The sequence below is a fragment of the Oncorhynchus tshawytscha genome, linkage group LG01 (genome assembly GCF_018296145.1).
Source record: "Oncorhynchus tshawytscha isolate Ot180627B linkage group LG01, Otsh_v2.0, whole genome shotgun sequence".
In the NCBI taxonomy this organism is placed as follows: Eukaryota; Metazoa; Chordata; class Actinopteri; order Salmoniformes; family Salmonidae; genus Oncorhynchus; species Oncorhynchus tshawytscha.
The window spans coordinates 24,876,388-24,903,341 of record NC_056429.1 but is presented as its reverse complement, the minus strand read 5'-3'; the positions used below and the strand labels follow the sequence as shown (position 1 = coordinate 24,903,341).

General features: G+C 43.9%; 1 protein-coding gene across 1 annotated transcript in view; it reads left to right on the top strand.

The window, feature by feature from the left end:
• The window catches only part of LOC112248272 (acyl-CoA-binding domain-containing protein 6), a 34,473-nt gene extending 8,888 nt beyond the window's left edge, over nt 1-25,585 (top strand). Inside the window, exons 6-8 of the mRNA XM_024417169.2 lie at nt 3,600-3,689; nt 23,110-23,140; nt 25,188-25,585. Coding sequence (XP_024272937.1) covers nt 3,600-3,689; nt 23,110-23,140; nt 25,188-25,342 — 276 coding nt within the window. The 3' untranslated portion in view covers nt 25,343-25,585. The remainder of the gene's footprint in view (nt 1-3,599; nt 3,690-23,109; nt 23,141-25,187) is intronic.
• Nucleotides 25,586-26,954: the final 1,369 nt, after the last annotated feature.

Here is a 26,954-nt window from a genome sequence, read left to right as displayed (position 1 = left end):
TTTTTCACTTTGACCTCAAATCTATTCATCTGCTTTATTTGTTTAACACAGAGGGCAAATGGCTTAGTCCCTCTCATCACAGCAATTTTTCAAATAAGGATCCAGTTGGTGTATGAGTAGCCAGGCCAGATGGTGGAGGTCTGTGTGTGCTCACTCCAGCGTTGTTTACCAGTGGACTGCAGGTCTCCGGTCTGACCAGCAGAGGGCAGTAGTGAAGTTCCATCCACAGCCCCTGATGTGGTCCATCCATAGACTTAGATAAATGTTGTCTGTGAGTGCACGGGCAGCGCCATTGAGGCCATCTCCATTTTGAAGTAGTACATTTTCTTCTACTACTTCTATGAGTTGGTAAACAAACTGAAAGGGTGCACACTGCCACCTGGAGTGTGTTGTTTGAACAGGTATAAAGTCAAGGTTGGCGATTTACTGTCACCTGCGGTTATGGAATGTTTCCTCTCCAGTATAATGAATTGGCTGATCCCTCCTGATGACCCAGATGGAATCATGTGATCCTTCCTTCACCCATAGGAAGTCCCACCCAGTTGACTACTTCAAAATAGCTGCCCATGCTAAAACTAGCTTTTTGGCACTAGAGTCCTCTATCTATCTCTATGGGTCCATCTCCGATAGGCCACCAGCTGAGAGAGATAGGAAGGGAATGTCTCTGGTATCCATTCATGGAGAGACCGACAGCCGTGTCTGATTTAAATAGATGAACATATCTCACCATATTCTCTCTTTGCAGATGTTTTTGGAGGATTTGGTGAGTGTGGATGAGTGAAATGGAGGTATATCTCACTTACATCAGCTGATGTACGAAGGGTTATATAAATACATTTGATTTGAAACTATAAAGCAGTGGCATTGTCAGTTTGGTCAGTTTGAAAGGGTAAACTACATTCTGGAGTCAACAGTAACAGCCACTGACTGACTGTTCTTTGAAGTATAGATTAATATTTAGCTATTTAAATCATTCAGGTTTTGTTCTACCAAGGAGCCTGTGTTCGCTACTTGCAGTGGTGACTATCCCACTAATTGGAATGTGCCTACAATTGAATGTCCCGCTAGTAATCTAGAGACTGTATAAATTACTCTTGTTTCCACTGATAACCAAAGCCCTCAGTATTAGTGACTCAGAATGTTCTGTTTGATGCTTTCACCAGTTGGGGATATTGGCACTTTAATTCAGGGTGATATGAGCTGGGTGGTGGCCTCTGACCCCTGGGGTGGCTGGTTCCTTGACTCCCCTTCAGAGGCCAAAGGCATTAGCTGTAATGTACAGTGCAGGCGTGGGGCGAATGGGGAAATAATCCTAATGATGGGGAGAATAGATCAGGGTGTCCAGCCGCCCGCCTCAGTCTTTATGACTCATTGAGGCTGCCTCATTACTGTTGGGGAGACGGGGGCCTGGGGGCCACACTGCAGGTATACATCATCCACACACACCAGCCATGAGCATGGGATCAATCACAAATGCTGTGAGTCATGGCCCATGCAGAAGCTTGACAAACATTGGTTTATGTGTGTGTTCACTTCACACACACAGAAACCGACTGGTGTTTTACAGTACTCTGGCTGCTTCCCACTATTCTTAGTCAGTTGGGAGGTCTGTTTGGAGAGGGCTGTTATACTGCACTCAGACACTATACCCTATCTCTTTTACACTACCCAGAGCTGAAGACAGGGCACTGATTCTAGACAATACTGTGACTAATATACTGGAGAGTATGAATACAGTCTAGTCAGAGTTCACTAATCGAATCCCCCTCAGCCCTCATGAAGTTGTCTCCTTCATTCTCTGAATAATCATGAGATTTTGTGTATTTGCCTATTCCTGCTGTGCAGTTGTATAGTGTACGAGCGTCTGCCCCAGTAGACACTCTATGGGTGAAGTGTTCACACAGGTCCCCACATGCCACTGAGAGACCACACAACCACCACTAACCACCATGTACCCCAACAATGGAGGGAGGGATTTCATGTTGTAATACCACCCAAGGAACTCCTCTTTTCTCTCTCTCTCTCTCTCTCTCTCTCTCTATCCCTTTCTGGAACAAAGTCCCACCCCATTCAATTAGAGGCAATTGAGCTGACAGATCCCCTCCCACTGAGACTGAGGAGCAGGCAGCGGCTGAGGAGAGCTCCCTTTCAGCCCCTTTCAGACGCGTCTGTTGTGTGTTACCGTGGGTGCGAGTCAAAGAGCCTGTCATTGGCTAATCCCCCACAACACTCTGACAGGGAGGTAGCTTAACCTTCTATGACAGAAAGTGCCACCAGCGCTGCTTCCTGATGGATGATTTCCAGTGGCGTTTCCTTCTTTTGTTGTTCTCTCAGACAAACGAGAGGGCTACTGTGAAGTTATGTTCCTCCTTACGACGAATGGTTATTTCAAAGTATTATTTTTCCTCGTGAAAATGTTGTTTTTTATCCAACCAGACATCCCAATGGTGTATTTATGAGTGCGCTGTCTTAGTCTGAGAAGACCAATTCAGTAAAGAGGTTATAGTGAACTTCACTAGTTCCCAAAACATAGTTCTCTTGAGAGTATATACAGAGCGTTCCAAAGTGGAATTAACGTATTAGAAGAAAAGGGCAGAGACGACGTAGTGATTGAAATGTGACAAACGATCAAAGGGGCACATCAAAAACCGAGAGAAAGCACAGCAGTATTTAGGCTGCGGCCTCTCTCATAAATATCCATTTTAACATGCAGCCGTGGTGATCAATAGAATTTGAGCAATAGAATAGGACTTAGGGAGTTTGCTTGATCTAATTGGCCAACCTGAAAAATGAGCTCCCTGTGGCGGTTGTATCAGAATGAGGTGATTGGAGCTAAGGAGGGGGGCAGGGTGTGATGACTGATCAAGGGGGTGCTCTCGTTTTGTCCGCAGCATCCCATCTATCAATTCTTAAGGACTCTGCCGGCCCTCTGAAATTTGTCCCTGAGCTCCTGGATGAGCCCTGACCCAACCCTTTACACACATACACACCCCTCCTGTTGGCAAGGAGACGGGGCAGAGCTCATCCTGTCACCACCTCGTTATATAGTTGGGATCTGAAGGCTCTTGAGTTATAAATTGTACTGCATAATTAATTGTTTCTGAAGGGGAGAAGTCTATTGGGAAGGTAACTTTGTGGAGCCGGTGCATAACAGAAGAGAATAGATGGTTCTATTAGAGGTGAAGAGGGGTTGGGGCCTCCATCCATGTTACTGAACACTCCAGCAGGTCCATCACTGCATTTGCATATGTGTGTGGTCAGCCGCACACACACTGTCACTATCCATAACAGCTGTAGTCCACTCACTAGACTAGGCAACCTTACTAAGTACCTACCGGTAGCGCCAGATTTTTGTTTACCTAGAGATCTGATTTACAATGGATAGTGTTTCGGTGTGTAAGTACTGACATTTACTTTGAGTGTTTTACCTTAAAAAAAAGATTCACATATTTGATTCAGTATCTTGACTCCAACTCATTAGCTGCTACTGTAGTGATGGGAAAGAATACCTGTTGTACCTTGAAGTACCTGATCATGTATGGTAGATGGTAGAATCTGTTTATGCAGGAGTAATGAGGCACACCTTTTATGTGTTTCAGGGCAGGAATTTGCTGCACTGGGCCTGTGACAGAGGACACAAATACCTGGTGTCTGTGTTACTGCAGAACAGCGCTGATATCAACAGCCAGGTGAGTCTCTCTCACACACACACACACACACACACACACACACACACCAGGGCTTGACATTCACTTTTTTAGCCACAGTCCAAGTAGGACAGTTTTTATATGTATATATTTTATTTGTACTTTTCCAAAAGTTCAAGTCACCCCCTCCCCCCATTTTTTAAAACTTCATTACATGATGCAAGGAACCACTTTACAAAATAAAATGCATTACCATCTTCTTTACCATAGAGAATCAGACAAAAATGTAGGCAACATTCTGCCTATTGGCTTCTTTGCATATTCAAGCCTGTCCTGGAGGATGGTTGGCCACCTTTGGTAGCCTATAAAATATTGCAACGTTACAATTACAACCAAATAATTGCATGTGTGTTTTATATGACAGATTAAAATATCTGTTAGAAATTTAGAAAGAGGGGAGATCTAAAGATGCATCAACCGTTTAGCCTATATTTATGTAACTAATTAAAAGTCTCCAAGTTTGGCTACTTTTCCTGGCACCTCCCTCATGTCAGCGTCAGTTTGGACATGAGGCTGTAGCCAATATGCATATCACCTACACTTTGACATGTAGGCTTTTTTATTGGTTTAAACAAAAAATAGATTTGAATATTATTCCAATGTTGACCTCTGATCAAATTCTGATCAGAGTATTTGTATGATAATTGTGAATTATTATTTTTTATTTGATCTTGTCCGTTCAGACAACTTAAATCTATATTCTTCTTGTCCTACTATTTTTTTGAATACTTGTCTCGGAGAAGAGTACACGCGTTAATGTTGAACCCTGCACACACACCAAAAAAACTGGGGTTAGGGGTCAAGTGGCACTCGACGCAGATGTCACAGGGACAGATATTTTAGGGGATTTAAAGATTTCTGTGAGATTCACAATTGTGTTAAAAGGCGCATGACACAGAATTCTCTGTCACTCACTAGCCTTCAACAGCCAAGCACACATCCTAAACACACCTACAGTCTACATCACTAACACACCACATAGCCAATCCTCTGTATCCGTGGAGGCTCAGTACCTGTGGCTGATGAGAGTAGGCTATAGGCCCAGTGACACACTTCCTATCCCTCGATCCCTCTGAGCAGGTCTACTTTAATTCGTTTTGTGATATCGACAAATCCCATTGGGTTTATCCGACGCAGTAAGCAGGTATACTTTGCTTAGTGACCTGGCTGTGGAGAAAAACCCTGAACACCATTCCGGTTTAGAGGCAGGCAGGGAGCTTTGGCTTTGTCTTAAGCTGGCTGAGTGATGCATCGGGAAATGAATGCTGTTGTGCATACAGTTGTGGAGCCAGGGGCTTTACCACCCCACAGTAAAACAAATCAATTGGGAGTAATCAGGTAAATTGTTTGCATTATACAACCCATATAATCAGAACACTTGCAAATTACTTTCTTTTTGTGGCCCTGAACCTTTTTGGTGTGAATGAAAACCAGAGCGCTGGCTTATAATCATCATCTTGGTCTGCCTAGCAGTTACTATGGTCATGGTTTAACAAGAAAAAATGACTACTTATTTGGAGGCATGTTAAATTCTGCGTTGTAATTACAGAGAAGTGAAGCCTCTCTCTAAAGCCCCCCATGTACTGTATTTAGCCTACATTTATGAACCGTAGCAGTAGTTACAGTAACAGCAAAAAATACATTTGTAATAAGTGGTTGAAGGTGGTCAAATCTAATCCCTGTACATCTCTGGCATCTCAGATTAATTTCAGATACTTGCTCCAGGAGAGTGTGTACAATATAACTATACACATGCATGTACTATTTCTGCGTGTAGGTACCAGTAACTGCAGTTGAATGGCAGACAGTTGTCGTTAAGGCCTAGTGTGAGAGGTCACTCGGCAGTCCCTCGGGTCATCGGAAACCCCTACGGCCCATCTCCTTCTCTGCCTATGTTTTGCGGTACCCAGTCAGCTGCCTGAGGGAGGGCATGGGTGTCCGAAAGGAAATACGGCTAGCTAAATCATGCAACGGTCTCTGCATAGTTATTATACAATGTAAACCCCACAGAACTGGGAATTGATAGAGATATGAAGCCTGCTACTTCTCATTAGATTCTATTAGTTTGCTGTTTTCAGTCACTTTCTGGCCATGCTGAACTAGACTAAATGCCTTAGATGCTATGCTTTTAAACCTTTTAGACTCAGGGGAATTGGCCTACTGTACAAGGATAGAGTTAAATTGAAATGTTTTTTTTACAGATAAAATAGGAAAAGCATATGCATAACAATGGTAACAATTGAAAGGGAACGGTTTTAACAGTATTGGAAAATGGGCAGCAGGTAGCCTAGCGGTTAGAGCATTGGGCCAGTAACTGAAATATGCCCATGAACAAGCTTAACCCTAATTGCTCCTGTAAAGCCTTGTTCACACTGCAGGTTTTAATGCTCAGTTTTGTCTTCTAATACTGACTGTCCAAACAGCAAGTTACAAGTGACCAAATTGGATTGGTGTGTTCAGACAGCAGTCATTTGCTGACATGGCTACGCTAGTTGTCATAGTAAGGATGGGTGTTTGCACAGTGGTGTAGACTGATTGGTGGTGCTCGTGCTTCCTATCACTCAGAAGTTATGTAGCATGCTGAGGTGACAACAATACCTGCCATGGATATTTCCCAGTTGCCTTGAATGTTCAAAATCATAGTGTAAGAACACTTTTAACACCTCAAGGATAAGATGACGCAACTTTCAAAATAAGTTATTTTTTGGGCTAGCCACAGCAGTCAACTACCTAGCTAGCTTGGTAGCTATTTTGCTTTCTAGCACATTCGCTAATTTGTTTGTAAACTGTTAACAAGATAGTTAGCTACCACATGTTATTGTCAAACTGTCAACAGAGTATCTATCAAATCAAAGTTTGTCACGTGCGCCGAATACAAGCAGGTGTACACCTTACAGTGAAAATCTTACTTACAGGCTCTAACCAATAGTGCAAAAAAGGTGTTAGGTGAACAATGGGTAAGTAAAGAAATAAAACAACAGTGAAGAATAACAGTTACGAGGCTACATACAGACACCGGTTAGTCAGGTTGATTGAGGTAGTATGTACATGTTGATATGGTTAAAGTGACTAAGCAACAAGATATGCCCAATTAATAGTCCAAAAACCACTTGAGGGCAAATCAATAAAATTTGACTGTTAAAACACAAGTCGCATGGCCAGGGATTAGATTTGTATCTGATTTCAAACCACCTACGAAGGTGGCTTGGAATGTGGCTTGAAATATCCGATTCCGTGTGACGGAATTTGGCTGTTCGTACTACAGGAAAAAGAACAGATTCAAATCGGATATGCCAAAAATGGGATTTGAGTCATTTCAAACTGAACATGGCTTAAGTCACTCTGATGAAGACTGTTGGCTGAATGACTAAAATGTCTATGCAAAATTATTAGACCAAAGGTGAGGACACAACAGTTCACCTGACACAAGACTGGATACAACATCTGAAAATACTCTGGATACATTCAGTAACAAAAGTACTAAGGTTTGATTGAGAGGTCTAACTGGTCTCTCCAAGTGGCCACACACCACTCCAAAGTGTGCACAAATTTCAATCCACTTTTATGACTCAAAAAGAAGTCTTCAACTATAAGGTGCTTTTTTTTTAGCTATCCTAGATGTGCCGTTGAGGAATTAGAGCAAGGACACTTATAATTGTTTTGTTTACAACACAACCCTCTATCCCCGCCTTCACACAATTACTGTTGTTCATTACGCAATCGAAAAACAGTCCATTATAAATCACATTCGGGGTCAGGTGGGAATCATCTGGAAGCTTGTTCTATTGCCAACATGACTTGCTAGGTTATAAAATACAATATTACAGTGTTAAGCTTTCAAAATGCAATTTAGGTAAACCGGATCAGGGGTTGTAACCAAAATAATTTCCCAATCGTTTCGTTCTGAACAGAACCATTTTTTTTTGTTTCGTTCCACTGTTCCGACCAGCAAAATACATTTCTGAACCAGTTCGAACCCCCCAAAATTACCGGTTCATATTGTTCCTTTTTTTTAACCTGTAAAATCAACTGTTTTTTTTAACCTTTAGCTCATTTGAATGACTTTACCAGTCAGTGTGGCTAGGGCAGGTAAGCTAGTTGTTTACATGCGTGATGGACAGATAAGTATAGCCCATGGTGCAAGATGCAACTGAAATTGTGTCGGTGGGGAGAGAGGCTTGAAGCATGGGCATCTTGTTATGACATGCATGATTCTATGGAGGAACTTTCAATGTCCTTTGAGCTAGCTAGCTAACACGTTTGAGCTAGCTAACAAGCTTGTGTGTGCACAGAGGCACCACAATTAAAAACACGTCTTTGTACTTAATAAATCCAACATGAAACGTGATATCTAGGCCTATAGTATCCTTAACTAGCATTGAAAAAAGTTAATCGAAAATCTCTCTCCCAATCAAGTATCCTAGGGGGGAGGGGGAGGTAGCCTGCACAGGCAAAGATTTTCAGCTTGCAGGCAGACACTGGAAAAAGTTGCTGAGTGACAGAGGGCTTGGTATAGGTGCTATGTTGCGTTTTGTTGTTGGACTAGAAATAAATGCCTGTAATGGAAAATATCTATAACCATGCTTTTAAAACAATGGTTATGTTCTGGGACAGTATAGATCACTTTTGTTTCTGTTCCCTGAAGAAGAAAAATTTCACGGTTTTTGGTTCTGTTCCCTGAACCGATTCCAACCACTGAAATAGATTGTTGGTTTTTGGTGCACATTGAAAGGAGTCATGGGTGCATTCAGGTGTTCTGCTGCACTGCACTTTCTCTACAGTAGACAAACAAGCTCATTCTGTTCAGAATAACCCAAGGTATGATGCCATGTCATCTTGTAACTGTACATCAAACATAGTGATCATAAACGTTGACACTGTATATGACATGAGTTTTATGATATGGAAATGTGAAGTGCACATTTGGACTTTTGTGTTTGGCTTGATTGTATGACATCAACAAGGTTTTTTATTTATAATCCTCAACGTCTCATCCTTCAAAATACATAAAGTCCTCTTAATCCCTCACTTACTTAGACAACAAAAAACGGATTGTCACTCAGGCAACTAACTTCCTGTCGCGTGCGGTGCTCAAGTTCAGAACGGCTGGTAGTCAAAACCAATGCAGCACTGTGAAGCTCAGAGCCTGAGGCCTAACATCATGTATAGCATGTTACTGTACAGCCACTGCATTCCAATTAAGGGGTTTATCAGTGCCCAAATCTGCCATTTTCATACAGTTTACGAGATGACAGGCTGTGAGTGGAAAGGGCTACAGAATGGAAATTGTAAATGGTCACATGAATGTGAAAACTCTCCATTTTACCTCCTCACAGTTCTTTTGTCTGTGTTGAGGGGTTTTGGGTTTGTTGTGTATTTGATGTCCTGGTAATCTGCCGTGACCTCTGCCAACTGCCGTTAAATAAAGATACAAATGATTTATATTTAATTTGTTGATGAAAAAAATAGATATATTATTTGCTCAGTGAAAATTGTTGGAAATTAATCAACTGATTGTTTCAGTGGATGTCCGAACCTGGTAACCTGCATTATGGGCTGTTTGATTCTAATCCAGGATCAGAATGGACTACAATGGGTAGCTCTGGCCATGAATACCCAGATCAACGATATGCCACCTGTCATCTCCAGAATGGCATGCCAGACTCTGGCCCATAACCACCATTTCACTGCTTCTCTACTGCTCTTTATCAAATTAACCCCAGAAACTGGGTCGGATGGCAAAACTGGAGCTTTGTGTGAAGTAGGTCCATGTTTGTAGTCAGAAGCGTCACTCAGTTATTTCATGTGAGCTGACAGTGCACAGCATTGTAATAAAGGAACATATCCTCAAAATTGCATTTATGTGAGGAGAGATAAACATGATGATTATTATTCAGATATTATATGGGGCACAGCTTAATCCATTTACAAAGGAATTTTTATTTCAATTACATTCACAGCCGTGTGTGTGTTTGTGTGTGTTATTGAGTAAGTGTTTCCTCCATAAGACTGTGACCAAGGCCTTTGTCCAGACAAGAGCACCAGTTTCACCTGCAGCCCCCCCCTGGCTGTGACCTATGCAACCCCTACCACCCTGAGGTCATGACCCTGCCTCGGGCTCCTCACACTTCCCAGTCCCTGCCTCCCTCTGTCTCCTCTCCCTCCCCATGGACACTGTGTGAGTCCAGACCCAATAATCCACAATTACACCCACCGCTAAGTGCACAGTAAATAAGACCCTGAGAGGACTTTTCATTGGTGAAAGCTCAGACATCCTGGCCTCCTTGTTGGGAATTTGTGTCAAACAAACAAGCAGCAATCTGGCTGGGGGCTGGCCGGCTGGGGAATGGGCTGTGATGGGATTTGCAGGTAGCAACAAAAACACAATTTAAGACTTAGGTTTGGCCGATTGGAGAGCGGAAACATGTAAACAATGTGGGAGGTTCGGAATTGGGCAGATGTAATCTCAGAGAAAGGGTGCGAAGGTGCAGGTGAAGCAAAAGACAATCACAGAAAGAAACAGTTTGAAGAGAAAGAGACAAAAAGGTAGAGGGAGGTGGAGAAGGGGCAGGAGGAAGAGCACAGTGCGATGAAGTGGACAAAGCTGCAGTTGTTTTTGGCAGGGAGTAAATTCAGTTTGTGTTTGTTAAAAAATCTCCAGACAGAATCTCCTGTCCTGTCCTGTCCTCGGCATGTGCTTTGTGACAGTGGCTGTCCCTGTCACTATATGCCTGTGTGTGTGTGGCTCTTTACTTTTTATTAAAACAACATGATCCATGAGGCGCAGAGGGTGACTCCCAGCACCGCTGATTCTAATTCATCCACTCCCGGCCTCGGCCACGCCGGGCTAAAACGCTTGCAGTCTATCAGATTGAAATTCATAACTTAATTGAGGTCAAAGCCTCGAGCCGAGAGAACAGAAGTCTCTGGCTGGGACCAGGTAGATCAATAGTAATAAATATCTGGCTGGGCTACAACTAGTTCATGGCCACGCATTATGTGGGACAGACAGACAGGCATCACAGGGCAGAGGGGACCGAGGAACGGCGGGGCGACTCAATGTTGGTGTCATGTCTCTTAGATGGGGGTTTCTCCACTGTTGACTGCAACTGCCTGGGAGAGACTATGGAACTAGTTTAGGTAGTTGTTACTGTGAAATATAGACATTCACATTAGACTACTCTACTACAACTCTCTTTTTGATTTTGTATTGACTGCTGAGTGGCAGGTTAGCGTGAACGTCGACAACAAGGGCTGTGTGTGTGTTTGATTTGTGATACCATAAGTTTATATATTTTTTATGAACGACCTCTTAGAAAATAAGCACATTGATTTGATATTGATGTGAGGAGAAATGACATATTTGCTAAGTGCTTAAGTGTCCCCATGGCCTGGGTGTTCAGTGTCTATGTGGGTGCTTGTTTAAATGGGGACCATGGCAGTTTGTTGAGTTGTGTGAAGACAAGAAAAACCTTCTCAGACCATAACACAGACATGTTATGCTATAGCTGTTGTGTGTATTTACACCCCTTGACTTATTCCATATTTCACCTAAATTAAAAATGGATGAAATTTTTTTTTAGCACCAATTTACACACATTACCCCATAATGACAGTAAAAACATATTTTTAGAAATTTTAGCAAATTTATTGAAAATGAAATGCATATCTCATTCACACCCCTGACCTAATACATGTAAGAATAATCTTTGGCAGCGATTTGGAGCTGTGAGTCTCTCTGGGTAAGTCTCTAATAGCTTTGCGCATCTGGATTGTACAATATTTGCACATTATTATTTTTAATAATCTTCAAGCTCTGTCAAGTTGGTTGTTGATCTTTGCTAGACAGCGATTTTCAAGTCTCGCCATAGATTTTCAAGACAATTTAAGTCAACTGTGAATAGGCCACTAAGGAACATTTAATGATGTTTTGGTAAGCAGGTGTACGAAACATTAGACACCTATTCTTCCCATAACATAGACTGACCAGGAAAGCTATGATCCCTTATTGATGTCACTTGTTAAATCCACTTCAATCAGTGTAGCTGTAGGGGAGGAGTCGTGTTAAAGGCAATTGAGATATGGGTTGTGTATATGTGCCATTCAGAGGGTGAATGGGCAAGACGAACGATTTAAGTGCCTTTGATCGGCGTATGATAGTAGGCTGCAGGCGCACCGGTTTGACTGTGTCAAGAACTGCAACACTGTTGGGTTTTTCACGCTCAACCGTTTCCCATGTGTATCAAGACATCCAGCCAACCTGACACAACTATGGGAAGCATTGGAGTCAACATGGGACAGCATCCCTGTAGAATTCTTTTGACACCTTGTAGAGTCCATACCCTGACAAATTGGGGCTCTTCTGAGAGCAAAAGGGGGAGCAACTCAATATTAGGAAGGTGTTTCGAATGTTTTGTACACTCAGTGTATATTTGGCCTTGTGTTTTAAGTTATTGTCCTGCTGACAGGTGAATTTGCCTCCCTTGTCTGTTGGAAAGCAGACTGAACCAGGTTTTCCTCTGGAATTTTGTCTGTGCTTAGCTCTATTCCTTTTCTTTTTTATCCTAAAAAACTCCCTAAGTCCTTGCCGATGACAAGCATACCCATAACATGATGCAGCCACCACCATGCTTAAAAATATGGAGAGTGGTACTCAGTAATGTGTTGTATTGGATTTGCCCCAATCATAATGCTTTGTATTCAGGACATAAAGTTTAATTTCTTTGCCACATTTTATGCAGTCTTACTTTAGTGCCTTGTTGCAAACAGGACGTATGTTTTGAAATATTTATTTTCTGTACAGGCTTCCTTCTTTTACTCTGTCAATTAGGTTAGTATCGTGGAGTAACTTCAATGTTGTTGATCCATCCTCAGTTTTCTCCTATCACAGCCATTAAACTCTGTAACTATTTTAAAGTCACCGTTGGCTTTCATGGTGAAATGCCTGAGTGGTTTCCTTCCTCTCTGGCAATGGAGTTAGGAAGGACACCTGTATCTTTAGTGGCTAGGTTTATTGATACACCATCCAAAGTCTAATTCATTAATAACCGCCATGCTCAAAGGGATATTCAGTGTCTTTTTATTTTTACCCATCTACCAATAGGTGGACTTCTTTGCGAGGCGTTGGAAAACCTCCCTGATCTTTGTGGTTGAATCTGTGTTTGAAATTCACTGCTCGAGGGACCTCACAGATAATTGTATGTCTGGGGTACAGAGATGAGGTAGTCATTAAAAAATGCTAAACGCTATTATTGCACACAGAGCGAGTCTATGCAACTTATTATGTGACTTTGTTAAGCACATTTTTAGTCCTGAAATTATTTAGGCTTTTTATAACAAAGGAGTTGACTCAAGACATTTCAACTTTTTAAAAATGATTTTGAAACGTAATTCTACATGTAGGCCAGTGACACAAAGTCTGAGTTTAATCCATTTGAAATTCTAACTGTAACATAACGACATGTGGAAAAGTGAAATGCAGTGAAAACGTTCTGAAGGCACTGTGTATAGCTATCCTTCGTAGGTTCCTGATGTCAGGGGTCTCTTTACAGTACAGACTCAATCCAGTTTAATTCAAGGCTCTAAGACAAGGGATTATGTCTTGCACAGAAGCCTCAGGCAGTGGCTTTAAGTACTGTATACTGGCAATATTGACATTCTCCTAGTGTCTTATTGTGAACAACTCTTCTCTCCCAGTAAGTCAACTGTGTTTTACTATTTGGCTTATTAAATGTTTGCTGCATCGTCCTAGTTAGTGGCAATGCCATTCTGTGTGGATTTGATATGTGTTGTGATTAGAAATGTCACAGCTTTGTACCCTTACCTGTGTTTGGCTGAACTGTAGCGTATCGACGTGAGATTGGAGCTATGTTCCTGGTCTGTCCAAAGCCATGGTCTGTTTTATCAGAGCAATACAGGCCAGTGTGTACTGCACATTCTCATCTCTGTCCTCCACCTCAGTGTCACGCCTTGGTTATTAAACTAGTAAACACACACACACACACACACACACAGGAACAACAGCAGCTGATTGAAATTCTACGGCAGGAGCATTATTACAGGTTTGTATCCCTCCCCCTTCCCAGCACGGCCTCCCATAACAAATGGCTCAGTCATCGGAGTCATAACAAATATCTAACGGAATTCGTCATAAGTTTAACGGTGTGTGTGTGGGGGGAGGGAAGGGTGGCCCGTTGCCTGCTGTGTGAGAATGGCAGTGTTCCCGCATAGGCAGGAATAAATCTCGTCTGCACTGCCCAGCTACAGCACACAGGTCACACACCCACGGCTCAGTGCACACATTAATACAGATATTTCAGAAAGCCAGCCCTGCTTCCTCTCTTTTAATAGGGCCATTGACAAACTGTAATGAATCGCCCCAGCGTTTCCAATCTGCACCCGCTCCCAAGCCACTGCTCAGTACTCACTCAGGCCTTTTTTAGTGGCTGGGGGTGGATATGTTTTCTTTACCTTGGCGAAAGGTAATTGCCCTGTTTTGTGGAAGCACATGTTTTTGTGCGTGTGCTTTTTTTAATAAAAGAGGAGGGGTCTACAGAAACTCCGTTTGACAGAAGGGAATCATAGGAGTTTTAATAAAAGAGGAGGGGTCTACAGAAACTCCGTTTGACAGAAGGGAATCATAGGAGTTTTAATAAAAGAGGAGGGGTCTACAGAAACTCCGTTTGACAGAAGGGAATCATAGGAGTTTTAATAAAAGAGGAGGGGTCTACAGAAACTCAGTTTGACAGAAGGGAATCATAGGAGTTTTAATAAAAGAGGAGGGGTCTACAGAAACTCAGTTTGACAGAAGGGAATCATAGGAGTTTTAATAAAAGAGGAGGGGTCTACAGAAACTCAGTTTGACAGAAGGGAATCATAGGAGTTTTAATAAAAGAGGGGTCTACAGAAACTCAGTTTGACAGAAGGGAATCATAGGAGTTTTAATAAAAGAGGAGGGGTCTACAGAAACTCAGTTTGACAGAAGGGAATCATAGGAGTTTTAATAAAAGAGGAGGGGTCTACAGAAACTCAGTTTGACAGAAGGGAATCATAGGAGTTTTAATAAAAAGGAGGGGTCTACAGAAACTCAGTTTGACAGAAGGGAATCATAGGAGTTTTAATAAAAGAGGAGGGGTCTACAGAAACTCCGTTTGACAGAAGGGAATCATAGGAGTTTTAATAAAAGAGGAGGGGTCTACAGAAACTCCGTTTGACAGAAGGGAATCATAGGAGTTTTAATAAAAGAGGAGGGGTCTACAGAAACTCAGTTTGACAGAAGGGAATCATAGGAGTTTTAATAAGCAACAGTTTACTTTTGATAGGGTATCACAATGTTATTTCTAATAGGACTTCTGCATTAGCAACCCTACTACAGAACGTCTCTGCTCAGCCACACACAGACGTACAGAGTGAAATTACACCACTCATACAGTACATTTGACATTTATACATGCTAGCAGAGGTTATATGGCACATGTTTAAATGAAAGTAAAATGGCCGACACCACCATTTTTAAAAGTCCCAATAGGATAATGCACAGATGTAGATTTATTGTATGACGCACCATGTAAAGAAGTAGCTACGTGACTCATATTCCTCCAGGTAAGAAGAAAAGTCCCTCTTTGCAGTTAGTGTTGTAACTACCTTTCTTATTGGCTTCTCACAATTTGTACACTCAACAATTTATTTAATCCACATAAATTGCGCTGAGCATTAAAGCTGTCCTCAGCTGCTTACTGATGGAAAGCGAGAAAACAAAGTGACTGTTTTCCTCTTCAGGGTCCAGTTAGTAGTCAACCCCACTTTATGGGCCTCTCTCCCAAATGCCTGCTGCCTGGCCATTGATTTTCATATTACACTCTTATGTATTTATTTATTTTATATATTTCTTTTTAAACATCATTGATGATCCACTCGACTTGGAGCACACCAATGTTAATTCCCTGCCACTCTCCCCCATGCTAATGGATTCTGCCGAGTCCCTCGGGAGCAAGCAAGAGCGGTGGGAGAGGAGGGTGGGAGACGAGAAAGTGGAGGAGGGGGAGAGAGAGTGGGGGAGGGAGTGGGAGGGAGAGACGAGAAAGTGAGGGAGAGGGGGAGGGAGTGGGAGGGAGAGACAAGAAAGTGGGGGAGGGAGTGGGAGGGAGAGACAAGAAAGTGGGGGAGAGGGAGAGGGGGAGGGAGTGGGAGGGAGAGACAAGAAAGTGGGGGAGAGAGAGAGGGGGAGGGAGTGGGAGGGAGAGACAAGAAAGTGGGGGAGAGAGAGAGGGGGAGGGAGTGGGAGGGAGAGACGAGAAAGTGGGGGGAGAGAGAGAGGGGGAGGGAGTGGGAGGGAGAGACGAGAAAGTGGAAGAGCAGTGGGAGAGGAGGGATGCGACAGAGGGAGAGGAGGGGGAGGGAGTGGGAGGGAGAGCAGTGGGAGAGGAGGGATGCGACAGAGGGGGAGGGAGGGGGAGGGAGAGACGAGAAAGTGGAAGAGCAGTGGGAGAGGAGGGATGCGACAGAGGGAGAGGAGGGGGGGAGGGAGTGGGAGGGAGAGGAGGGATGCGACAGAGGGAGAGGAGGGGGAGGGAGAGACGAGAAAGTGGAAGAGCAGTGGGAGAGGAGGGATGCGACAGAGGGAGAGGAGGGGGAGGGAGAGACGAGAAAGTGGAAGAGCAGTGGGAGAGGAGGGATGCGACAGAGGGAGAGGAGGGGGGGAGGGAGAGACGAGAAAGTGGAAGAGCAGTGGGAGAGGAGGGATGCGACAGAGGGAGAGGAGGGGGGAGGGAGAGACGAGAAAGTGGAAGAGCGGTGCCGGGGAAGGAGGAGAAGTACAGTATACACGAGGAGGAAAAGAAGGGAGAGTTTTCCTTTCCCATCCTCCAAAATTACAGAGAACCTGTGGAGAAAAATATAATCTCTTGATCCTCTGACACTACATAAAGCATGGTAAACATACATGTTTGGCTGCGTTCTTGCAGGGTGCACACTGTGGTTGTGTTCCTTTAAAAATCAACCCCAGACTGGTTTTAATCAACCTCAATCTGAATACCAAAATACAGACCGGTCTTGGTTTCAGAAACCCAATCGTTCCTAGCAGACATTGTTGGAAGAATCCATTTCCGAACGGTTTCAGTTGATTGGGACGTTAAGAGCATCAGACCTCTTGGAGTGGTCTTGGCCATTTGCTCCAGGCCCCTGAGCTCCCTGGTTCCTCTTCTCCAGGAATTGTATAAAATATTACAGTGTGCTTTAGAGAGCCTGTGAGGTGGTTTATTGGCACACAGGGTGACCTGCTGTGGAGCCCGGAGGCAGGCGAGGGGCAGCCCGGGCACCTCAAGGACACTTTGGGGAAGCGCTAATTTGCACCAGCATGGCAGTGCTCACACGCTGAATGGCAAGGTTAACACTCACTGCACAGATTCAATTAGGGGTGCCACTGTCTTCTGATCCCTTTACCTCTGGATATCCAGCTCCCTCACACACGCAGAGTCACAGATGCACACACACACATACAACCAGATAAACAAAAGCTGGTGTCTCTTTACAAGAAAATCACGGATATTCGGATAATAATTTTAACGCATTTCTCCAGTTCATGTGCTCCGTAACATATAAAGATCACTGGCTGTATAGAACCCCACTCCTGTGATGAACTTCAAACAGACGTGAACAGTAGAGTGTCTGTATTTGGTCTGGAGACATCTGTTCAGCCCATCAGTGCGCTGTGTGTCCTGTGATCTACTTTAATGGAACACAGTAACATAGAGACCACAGGCAGTACCATAGAGTACCCAGCAGCAGGTCTTCAGAGACCTGGAATAACCCGGGATCAGCCTGTTCTCCTCTGTCTTTCTGAGACTCTGATTAATGGCACCTGCTCATCGTAATGGTATCTGCATATGAATGGTGGAGGGTTCTATCCATGCTCCCTTTACAAGTCCCACTGCAAGCCCTGGAGACTGCCGAGCCTTTCTCCCTTCTCTCTCCCTTCTCTCTCCCTTCTCCCCAGCGCCATTGTCATTATACAAGTCAGCTGCAGCTGCATGCATTGATCATAAATCATAATTGCTTGTCAATTTTTCCCACTTGTTTAATGTGGCTGTCAGGGACAGTGGAGCGAGAGAGATAGAGAGGTGCAGGAGGTAGAGAGAGAGGGGGGGAGGGAGAGAGAATGGGGGCATCGGTTAGAGAGTAAGATGTAGCTGGAATAGAGAATGGTGTTAAAGGATAAAAATCCCACAATGGCTTTTAGCACACCTACCATATGCCATGGGCAGTTGCCGGATTGCTGTGGTATGAAAACAAGAAAGCTTTTAATGGCTGGCCATGGAGAGCACAAACCCAAGCCCTGCCTGTTGCCTCATGCTGCAGCAGGTTCTACAGATGGCAATGGATTTGAGAGAGCATTTTTCTCTACGGAATATGTCTGGCTCACGTAGACAAACCTACTTTGCTGTGGTGTACTGGAAAGACCTTGTTCTGTAACCGTTTCGTCCTCTTATCTCTTTCTCTCTCACTTTTTTCCATGTTTCTTTCTCTGTTTTATGGTCCCTTTTACTCTCTTCATGTCTATCAATATTATTTCTCTCTGTCTGTCTGCAGCCTCTCCTCCCATGCTACTGGGAAGGCAAATTCCACCACTCCCCTCCAAGGGTGTTGGCTTCTACAAACAAATAGAGAAACAGGGATGGACATATTGATAGACTCAGTCACAAACATACAGATGTAAGATTTAAATTTGACCTATATTGTCGCAGTAAAATAATCCTACAGCAACAGGATTTGAATGTATAGTCCATAATGTTGCTTGATCGTTGATTAAGCTATTAGTATGTCAAAATGAGGCTATATGAAAAATGGAATACTGTTATTATAACAGTGTGTTAGTGCAGGTTTTCAGTGAATTTATGTGAATTTATGAATTTCCCTGCAGCGCAGGGAATACCACTCTGCATACCACTCTCAATCTTAAAAAACCGCAAGGAAAACTTTGGTAACATTTTTAAAAAGAGCTATGCTGTGATGTGCTTCTGTAATGGGATGGAGAGCTACAAAGAAAATTGCTACCTCCAGCTAGGAAGTCTCCTCCTTTTTCCAAAAGCAAATGGGAGACAATCCAATTTCTCCTGATTCCATCAAGCCTCTCTTGGAGCATTAGTAAATGCTGAGAGGAGAGGCGAGAGGACCCCCCCCCTCTGGCTCCCAGACAGACAGGACCAGCCAGCTTCCACACTGCAGCACTTTAAAGAACCTAGTAAAGGGCAGGGCCCTCACCTCCACTAACATACCCTTTAGTCAGTCTCAGTAGTGCACCAACCTGCAGGGTCCTACTTCTGGATTCTGCTGCTACATAGGCAACATACAAAATCTGTGTTAATTGTGTGTGTGTGTAAAACCTCTTAATTTTACTACGATGTACAAACATGCTTTTAGTCTGTTTTAAATTAATATATTTTGAATACAAACTTATGTTTACATGTTTGGTTTGGCATTAGTTACTTAATGTGTTGCCCACTTATGTTATACACTTTTAATCTGTGTTAATTGTGTGTGTGTGTGTGTGTGTGTGTGTGTGTGTGTGTGTGTGTGTGTGTGTGTGTGTGTGTGTGTGTGTGTGTGTGTGTGTGTGTGTGTGTGTTGCGTTAAGTACTGTATGAGGCAACTTTTGCGTGTGTCCTCCCTGTCATACCCTGCACACACCGTGCTGTCCCAGCCGTCCGGCACTAACACCAGATTAGTTGGAGGGAGCAGATTAAGACCTAAACCCCTTACAGTTTAATTATTCCTGTATGTATTTGTGTGCATCAAGGTCCCACTCGCTGCCTCTGCGCTAAACATCTGCCACTCTGCCTCTATCGCGTAGGGCAATAGACCAACGTGTGCGTGTGTGTGTGTGTGTGTGTGTGTGTGAGCGTCTGCCCACTGACATTCTTTTATTGTCCGGATTTGTACTTTTGTGTGTATTTGATATTTATACTTTGCACATCAAGTGGGATTAAACCTAACACTAACATTGTACTGAATACTCAACATTACCATAGACGCAGACCACAGGAAAATACTGTGTCTCTCCCGATCCATTTATGGTTGAGGACATTTGCATCAGTATTCTATCCATCTTGGGGGAATTGAACTCTCTAATGGAATCAGCAGGCCCCTGAAGTGGTGCTGCCAAGGGGAAACAATAGGATCTCACTCTGGGATCGTTGGAGAGAGCCTTTATCAAGCAGCGTAGGTGATCTCCCTCCCCCTCATGCTCTGGGATGATTCGACAGTCTTTGTCTGACACTGGGTTGGTTCCACTAATGGTTGTCTTCACTGGTTAATAGGCTAGGGCCAAAGGCTAAGAAAAAGAGGATTTACTGATGTTCAAATCAAGTCCAGCTTTATTCATAGAGCACATTTCCGACATGGAATGCAACAATGTGCTTCACAGAAGAAGAAAAAATAGGCTATTCCAGAGGCTGGGGGCATAATAACTAAAGGCGCCTCTCCATGCCTCTTGGTCCTAGGCTTTTAGATAGTTAAAAGGCCAGTGCCAGAGGTCCTGAGGGACATACTGGGTACATACAGTTGATTCGGAAAGTATTCAGACCCCTTGACTTTTTCCACCTTTTTCTACGTTACAGCCTTATTCTGAAATTGATTAAAACATTTTTTTAAATGCTCAGCAGTCTACACACAATATCCCACAATGACGAAACGAAAACAGGTCTTTGGACATTTTTTCTCATTTTGTTAATAATAAAAACTGACCTTATTTACATAAGGATTCAGACCCTTTACTATGAGACTCGAAATTGAGCTCCAGTGCATCCTGTTTCCATTGATCATCCTTGATGTTTCTACAACTTGATTGGAGTCCACCTGTGGTAAATTCAATTGATTGGACATGATTTGCAAAGGCACACACCTGTCTATATAAAGGTCCAGATGACAGTGCATGTCTGAGCAAAAACCAAGCCATGAAGTCGAAGGAATTGTCCTTAGAGCTCCGAGACAGAATTGTGTCGAGGCACAGATCTACCAAAAAAATGTCTCTCTCATTCTTAAATGGAAGAAGTTTGGAACCACCAAGACTCTCCCTAGAGCTGGCCGCCTGACCAAACTGAGCAATCGGGGGAGAAGGGCCTTGGTCAGGGAGGTGACCAAGAACCCGATGGTCACTCTGACAGAGCTCCAGAGTTCCTCTGTGGAGATGGGAGAACCTTCCAGAAGGACAACCATCTCTGCAGCACTCCACCATTCAGGCCTTTATGGTAGAGTGGCCAGATGGAATCCACTCCTTTTGAGTTTGCCAAAGGCACCTAAAGACTCTCAGACCATGAGAAACAAGATTCTCTGGTCTGATGTAACCAGGATTGAACTCTTTGGCCTGAATGCCAAGTGTCACTTCTGGAGGATACCTGGGGCCATCCTTACGGTGAAGCATGGTGGTGGCACCATCATTACTACATGATTCCATATGTGTTATTTCTCTTCACTAGCTTCACTATTATTCTACAATGTAGAAAGTAGTAAAAAATTAATAACCCTGGAATAAGTAGGTGTGATATTTATTTTTTCCTGTTTTTGCTTTGTCGTTAGGGGGTATTGTGTGTAGATTGATGAGGGACAAAACACAAAAACACAACAAGGAAGCATGCAGGTAAGATCATCACCTGCCCTTATATTTAAAAGATTCCACTCTGGCAGACAGTTCAGGTCAATCATGATGAAAACCGCCCGTCACCTGAGCAGTTGATGAAGTGACTTTTCATAAGTGATTAAGTGACTATTGGGATAAAAGTGTAGTACTTGGTCCCATATTTCTAGCGTACAATGATTACATCAAGCTTGTGACTCTACAAACTTGTTTGATGCATTTGCTGTTTGTGTTTCAGATTATTTTGTGCCCAATAGAAAGTATTGGTAAATAATGTATTGTGTCATTTTGGAGTCACTTTTATTGTAAATAAGAACAGGATATGTTTCTGAAGACTCTCCCTTAGTGTCGACACTACCATGATTGCAGATAGTCCTGAATGAATAATGATGAGTGGTAAAGTTAGACGCACAATTATCACACCGCCGAGACATGCTAACCTCTCACAATAACGGGAGGTTAGCATTGTTTTTTTGGGGGGTGATATTTGTGCGTCTAACTTTCTCACTCATCATTATTCACAATTAAATTGTGTATTCCCACTGTAATCAGACTATACTCCAGAGTTTTATGTTTACTGTATTTATATTGTATATTCTGTAGGTTGACGTCTGTATTCTAACATGTAAGTCATTTAGCAGACGCTCTTATCCAAAGTGACTTGAGTGCATATATTTTCATACTTTTTTTCTCTGTACTGGTCCCCCGTGGGAATCGAACCCACAACCCTGGCGTTGCAAGCTCCATGCTCTGCCAACTGAGCCACACGGGACCCTGTTTGTACAATGTCTGTTGCTGACAGCACCTATTGTCTAAGTCAAATTCAGGGTATGTACATTTATTTATTGGCGAGTAAAGGTGATTCTGATTCTAAAGAAGCAGCCAGTTGGCTTAGTGACTGGAGGTATTCTAGTTGTTTCCATCTGAACAGCGGCTAGCTGGTGACAACAATATTGCAGTTTGTCATCATTAGGGGGTGAAAAGGCACGCTGGAGACGAGTCCGCCTTGATGATGCGTATCATACACTGTCAGAGTTAAACTGACCTCTTCACTCCCGGCCCAATGCCGCCTGCACACACAGCCCACAGGATTTACACCCCCGCTGACCTCTATCCTAAATATAGTTTTTCTTCATATCAGCTCCGGTCATAGACACCACTTGAATTTGTCCCAAACGGTGGCGGTGCTCAGGGCAGACTGCTCCTTTGTTCCAAGATCATTGTGTGATGGGACGGCCTCCGTGGGTAATGCGTTTAGCACGTTCTCACCCCAGGTCAATGACGAGAGACGCCTAGGCTTTGTTCCCTCGCTCTGAGGCTTTTGAGCACTGAGGTCTGCCTGCTCTGCCTGGCCCGTTGGCCACAGTGTGTTAACCTGTGGCAGAGGGCTCAGAGAGGGCTCAGCTAGGGCTTAGGGGTGGATAGTGGGCTGATGCCATTGGCTCCCCTGGTTCAGTCTGCTATGGAGTCTCAAGTTGAAAGGTTTAATTGTTCACTCAGTATTTAATATTTTTACATAATCTTCTTTATGGGGAAATCATTGTGTTTTTAATTTAGTTGAAAGGTAAAAAGCAGTTTTCTCAACTGCGAAGTTTGCGAGCCACAACTTTACAACTGACAAGGCTACGGTTCTTTCATTGTTCTATGAGCAATGGTTGTCTCTATGATTTAAGCTTGTTTTATATACCCTTTACTGTGTTATGGGTCTACAAGTTAGACCTGTTTGTCTGGAACTCTTCTCAGGTTTCTTAACATTTCTCTCTCTTTTCACAGGATGACGAGGGCCAGACAGCACTGCATTATGGTAATCTTCCAGATATCACAGATTTTAATTTGCCATTCTGGATGAATATGTGTCTCTAGGCTATGTTTGTGTATGAGTGTGTGTGTGTGTGTGTGTGTGTGTGTGTGTGTGTGTATGTATGTACATGTCATGTAAATTGAATCTGTTTATGAGTGTGAACAGTTGTATGGGGATGGATGAGAAACCATGAACCATCTGCTCTCTTGGTCCTGCGTATGTCCCCCTCTGCTTCTCTTCTCCCTCTTTCTCATCCCCCTCTCTTCTCCCTCTTTTACTGCTGTTGCTATCTCAGGTGCCTTTCATCTGTCAGTGTCTCTTTCATCCCTCCTTCTTGCCATCTCTCTATGTCAGTGTTAGAGGGTGTTTGTGTGTGTTTGTGTGTGTGTGTGTGTGTGTGTGTGTGTGTGTGTGTTTGTCTGTATGTATCTGTGCGTATGGAGGGGCTGTGTGTAATAATCACCAGGTCTCCCCAAGGAAATCAACAGTGCTCCTCGGACTCTCAAGACCCCCTCCCATGGGCGGTCCCCATGTCCTCTGAGCCCTTGGTGTGTGTATGTGGGGGGGGGGGACGACACCATCTGGCCCTGGGCTGAGTGGGCAGTTGGCTGGGCTTGGTGGCTGCAGTGTAGGGACTGGTCACGTGGCTGGCGTACAGTAGACCACCACCACTTCCACCAAACCAGGCAGGGACAGGAGGATGGGGCATAAAAAAATGACTAATAAACATAAGCGATGAACTCCAGGAGACAAATAGCAGAGAATGAAAATTCATTTCCACCTCTATTTACACTGGGCCACAGTGGCTGGCAAATGATTAATTGAGGGTTTACTGCACACTATAAATTGTTCTCCTTCTCAACGACTCCCGGGGGGGGATGAGGGTTTTTACAGCCCAGGGCCCCCGTATGGCGCATGCAGCCCGGAAAATAAAATTTAGAAGGTGAAGAAAATTCTCGAACCTGACATAACCAAGCCTCTTATTTTCTCCCTGCTAAGAACGAGCGGCACTTTAGCCACCTCTGGGCTGGAGGTTTAAAAGGGCCTGCTGTCAATCAGCCATTCCCGCTGACATCAGCCTATCACACAGGAGCAGGATAGCTCTCTTTTTAAGGGGAGAGAGTGATTGAAAGCACTCAGAGCGCGGAGGAATCCTGGTGCATCAGCGCTGTGACTCGCTAACTTGTTTAAGAAACTGCAAGCCCTCTCCTCATATCTTAGCCTAGCTTGCAAGTCCTTTTAGTGGGACTCCAATTGCAAATCGGCACAAAATCAGTGTTTCAGCCAACCACAAGTTCAGGGCAATGTCAATGGGCCTCCATATGAGCTTTTCATTGACTCCTGCACTCAGGTTAAAAACCTAAGGAATATTAACACCAATGAGCTGTGCTTAGAGGATGTGTTCAGATGTAGCTGTGTGCATCATGTCTCCAGTGACCTTGAAGCCTTTTGAAGGTGATTTGGGTACTGTTAGATATACAGATTTGTGTATATTCTTGTCATACCGCCCAAAAATGATATATGGAAATAGCTGCTTTCATGGCATGTTAACTGTAGTCAACCCTGGATCCTTTTACCTCTGAAGTGCATCACAATTATATCTCTTTCCTCTCTCTCTCCCCCTTCTTTCTCCTCTCTCTCTCCCTTCTCTCTCCTCTCTCTCTCCCCCTTCTCTCTCCTCTCTCTCTCTCCCTTCTCTCTCCTCCCCCCCTTCTCTCTCCTCCCCCTTCTCTCTCCTCTCCCCCTTTTCTCTCCTCTCCCCCTTTTCTCTCCTCTCCCCCTTTTCTCTCCTCCCCCTTTCTCTCCTCCCCCTTTTCTCTCCTCCCCCTTTTCTCTCCTCTCCCCCTTTTCTCTCCTCTCCCCCTTTTCTCTCCTCCCCCTTTTCTCTCCTCCCCCTTTTCTCTCCTCCCCCTTTTCTCTCCTCTCCCCCTTTTCTCTCCTCTCCCCCTTTTCTCTCCTCTCCCCCTTCTCTCTCCTCTCCCCCTCTCATTCTCTCTTACCCTACTCTGTTACTCTGCTCCTTCCTCCCCTCCCCCTCTCTGTCCTGCAGCGTCTGCGTGTGAGTTTGCTGACATAGTGGAGCTGCTCCTACAGGCTGGGGCAGACCCTTCCATTAAGGACCAGGAGGGCTCTCTGCCCGAGGAGGTCACTGAATCCAGCTCTATCTCCTCACTGCTGCGCCAGTACACCGCCTCCAAGGGCTAGGCCCAGCTTCGCCATCCCCTCCTCTCCCTCTCCTCCCCTCCAGCCTGTGCCCACCCCAGACCTAGCACACAGCCCTCTCAGTAATGATGATGATGTTTTTTATTGTCACATACACCGGATAGGTGCAATGGTCATCCCACTCTGGCAGTTCAACCTGCCACCACTTCATCGTCTCATGTCAAATTCCAAGGAATCCATCCGTCATCATTGCTATTAAAAAAATAAAGAAATGTCAACCAAAAAGAGGTTCCTTCTGTTTCAGATATTGTGTGTTACCTTTGGTTGTCTTGTGTTTGCTGATAAAAATCTTTAAAGTACAATTGGACAGCGTATGGACATTTTACCCTAGGAGTAAGTCAAACTTATTATATTATTCAGAATAATGTTTGAAGCATTTTTGTTTGCATCATTCTTGACAAGCAGAATGTAACTGTATATTTAAATGTATCTTAAAAATAAACATCTAATATGCAATTGTATATTCAGATGGAGCATGGAGAACTAGAGAAGTTCAACCTTATCCCATGATGACTAACAACTATATAACACACACATCGCCTGGCGAGGCCTCTTCGTTTAAGTGAACTGTTCACCTAGCACATTGTGTCTCCCTTGGCCCACCCCACATACCCACACCCTCTGTTATGTCACTTAAAATATATTTGGATGTTCTCCAAATAGCCAACACATGGGCTGCCTCCAAATCTGCTTTAGTTTTTTGTAAGCCCTTCTGATCAGAGCAGTCTCTTTGGCACCCCCTCCCTCCCACCAGATGAGAATACTAAATCTGGAATCTCAGCTCTTAACCACCGCTTGATAAAGAAGCTAATGCACATTTGAACAAACAATGGGGACAAGCTGTAATCCCTCTTTCTCTCAATCTCCCTGAACATGAGGCATTAAATAACAGTCACCGAAAAGAGTCCTGCTGTCTGTCAGTCAGTCACCATGGCCCCAGTATACAGAACAGAGACGGCCCAGCCCAGACAGTCTGCTCTCTTACGGTATCACTGAGAAGGAGAGCTCTTATGACCCTCAGCTTGTTACAGTATGCATTCCCTACACAACCAGGAATAATGCTGTTGGTATATTTGAAAAAGCTGTTTCGCCCATGTACCAGTCATTTCCTGAATCTCGATTGGGTTGGGGTAGGAGTCGGTGATGTCATACTCCCCGGGCATGTCTGCACAACTGTGACACTAAGCCCATTATGTTTCCATTATGGGCTTCAATTTTCTCTGAGCTTTTCACTTTTGACAGTGCCTCCTCTCAAACCTTCTTTACTTAACGTTTATGCATTTTTACAAGTCGCCTCTCTAACACCATTAGTGACAGATGGCCAAGGTTTGTTACAGGGATGAGCTGGAGCACTTTCCTCTGCCTCTCTTAGTCTCCCCAGTCTGGGGGCTAAAAGCAACGGCATGTTGTTGTACTGGCCAACTCTTAATGCAATCTGCTCGCTAGTCCCCAGAACAGTATTGCTTGGAATTCAACACTAAGTAAAATCCCGTCTCTGCTGTTGAAAAGCATCCCTCTAATATCTTCACGAGAACTCGATAAGTCTCTGTTGCAAAGCTGGGTGTTTAGTGCATGATAAACAAGCGTTGCCGTC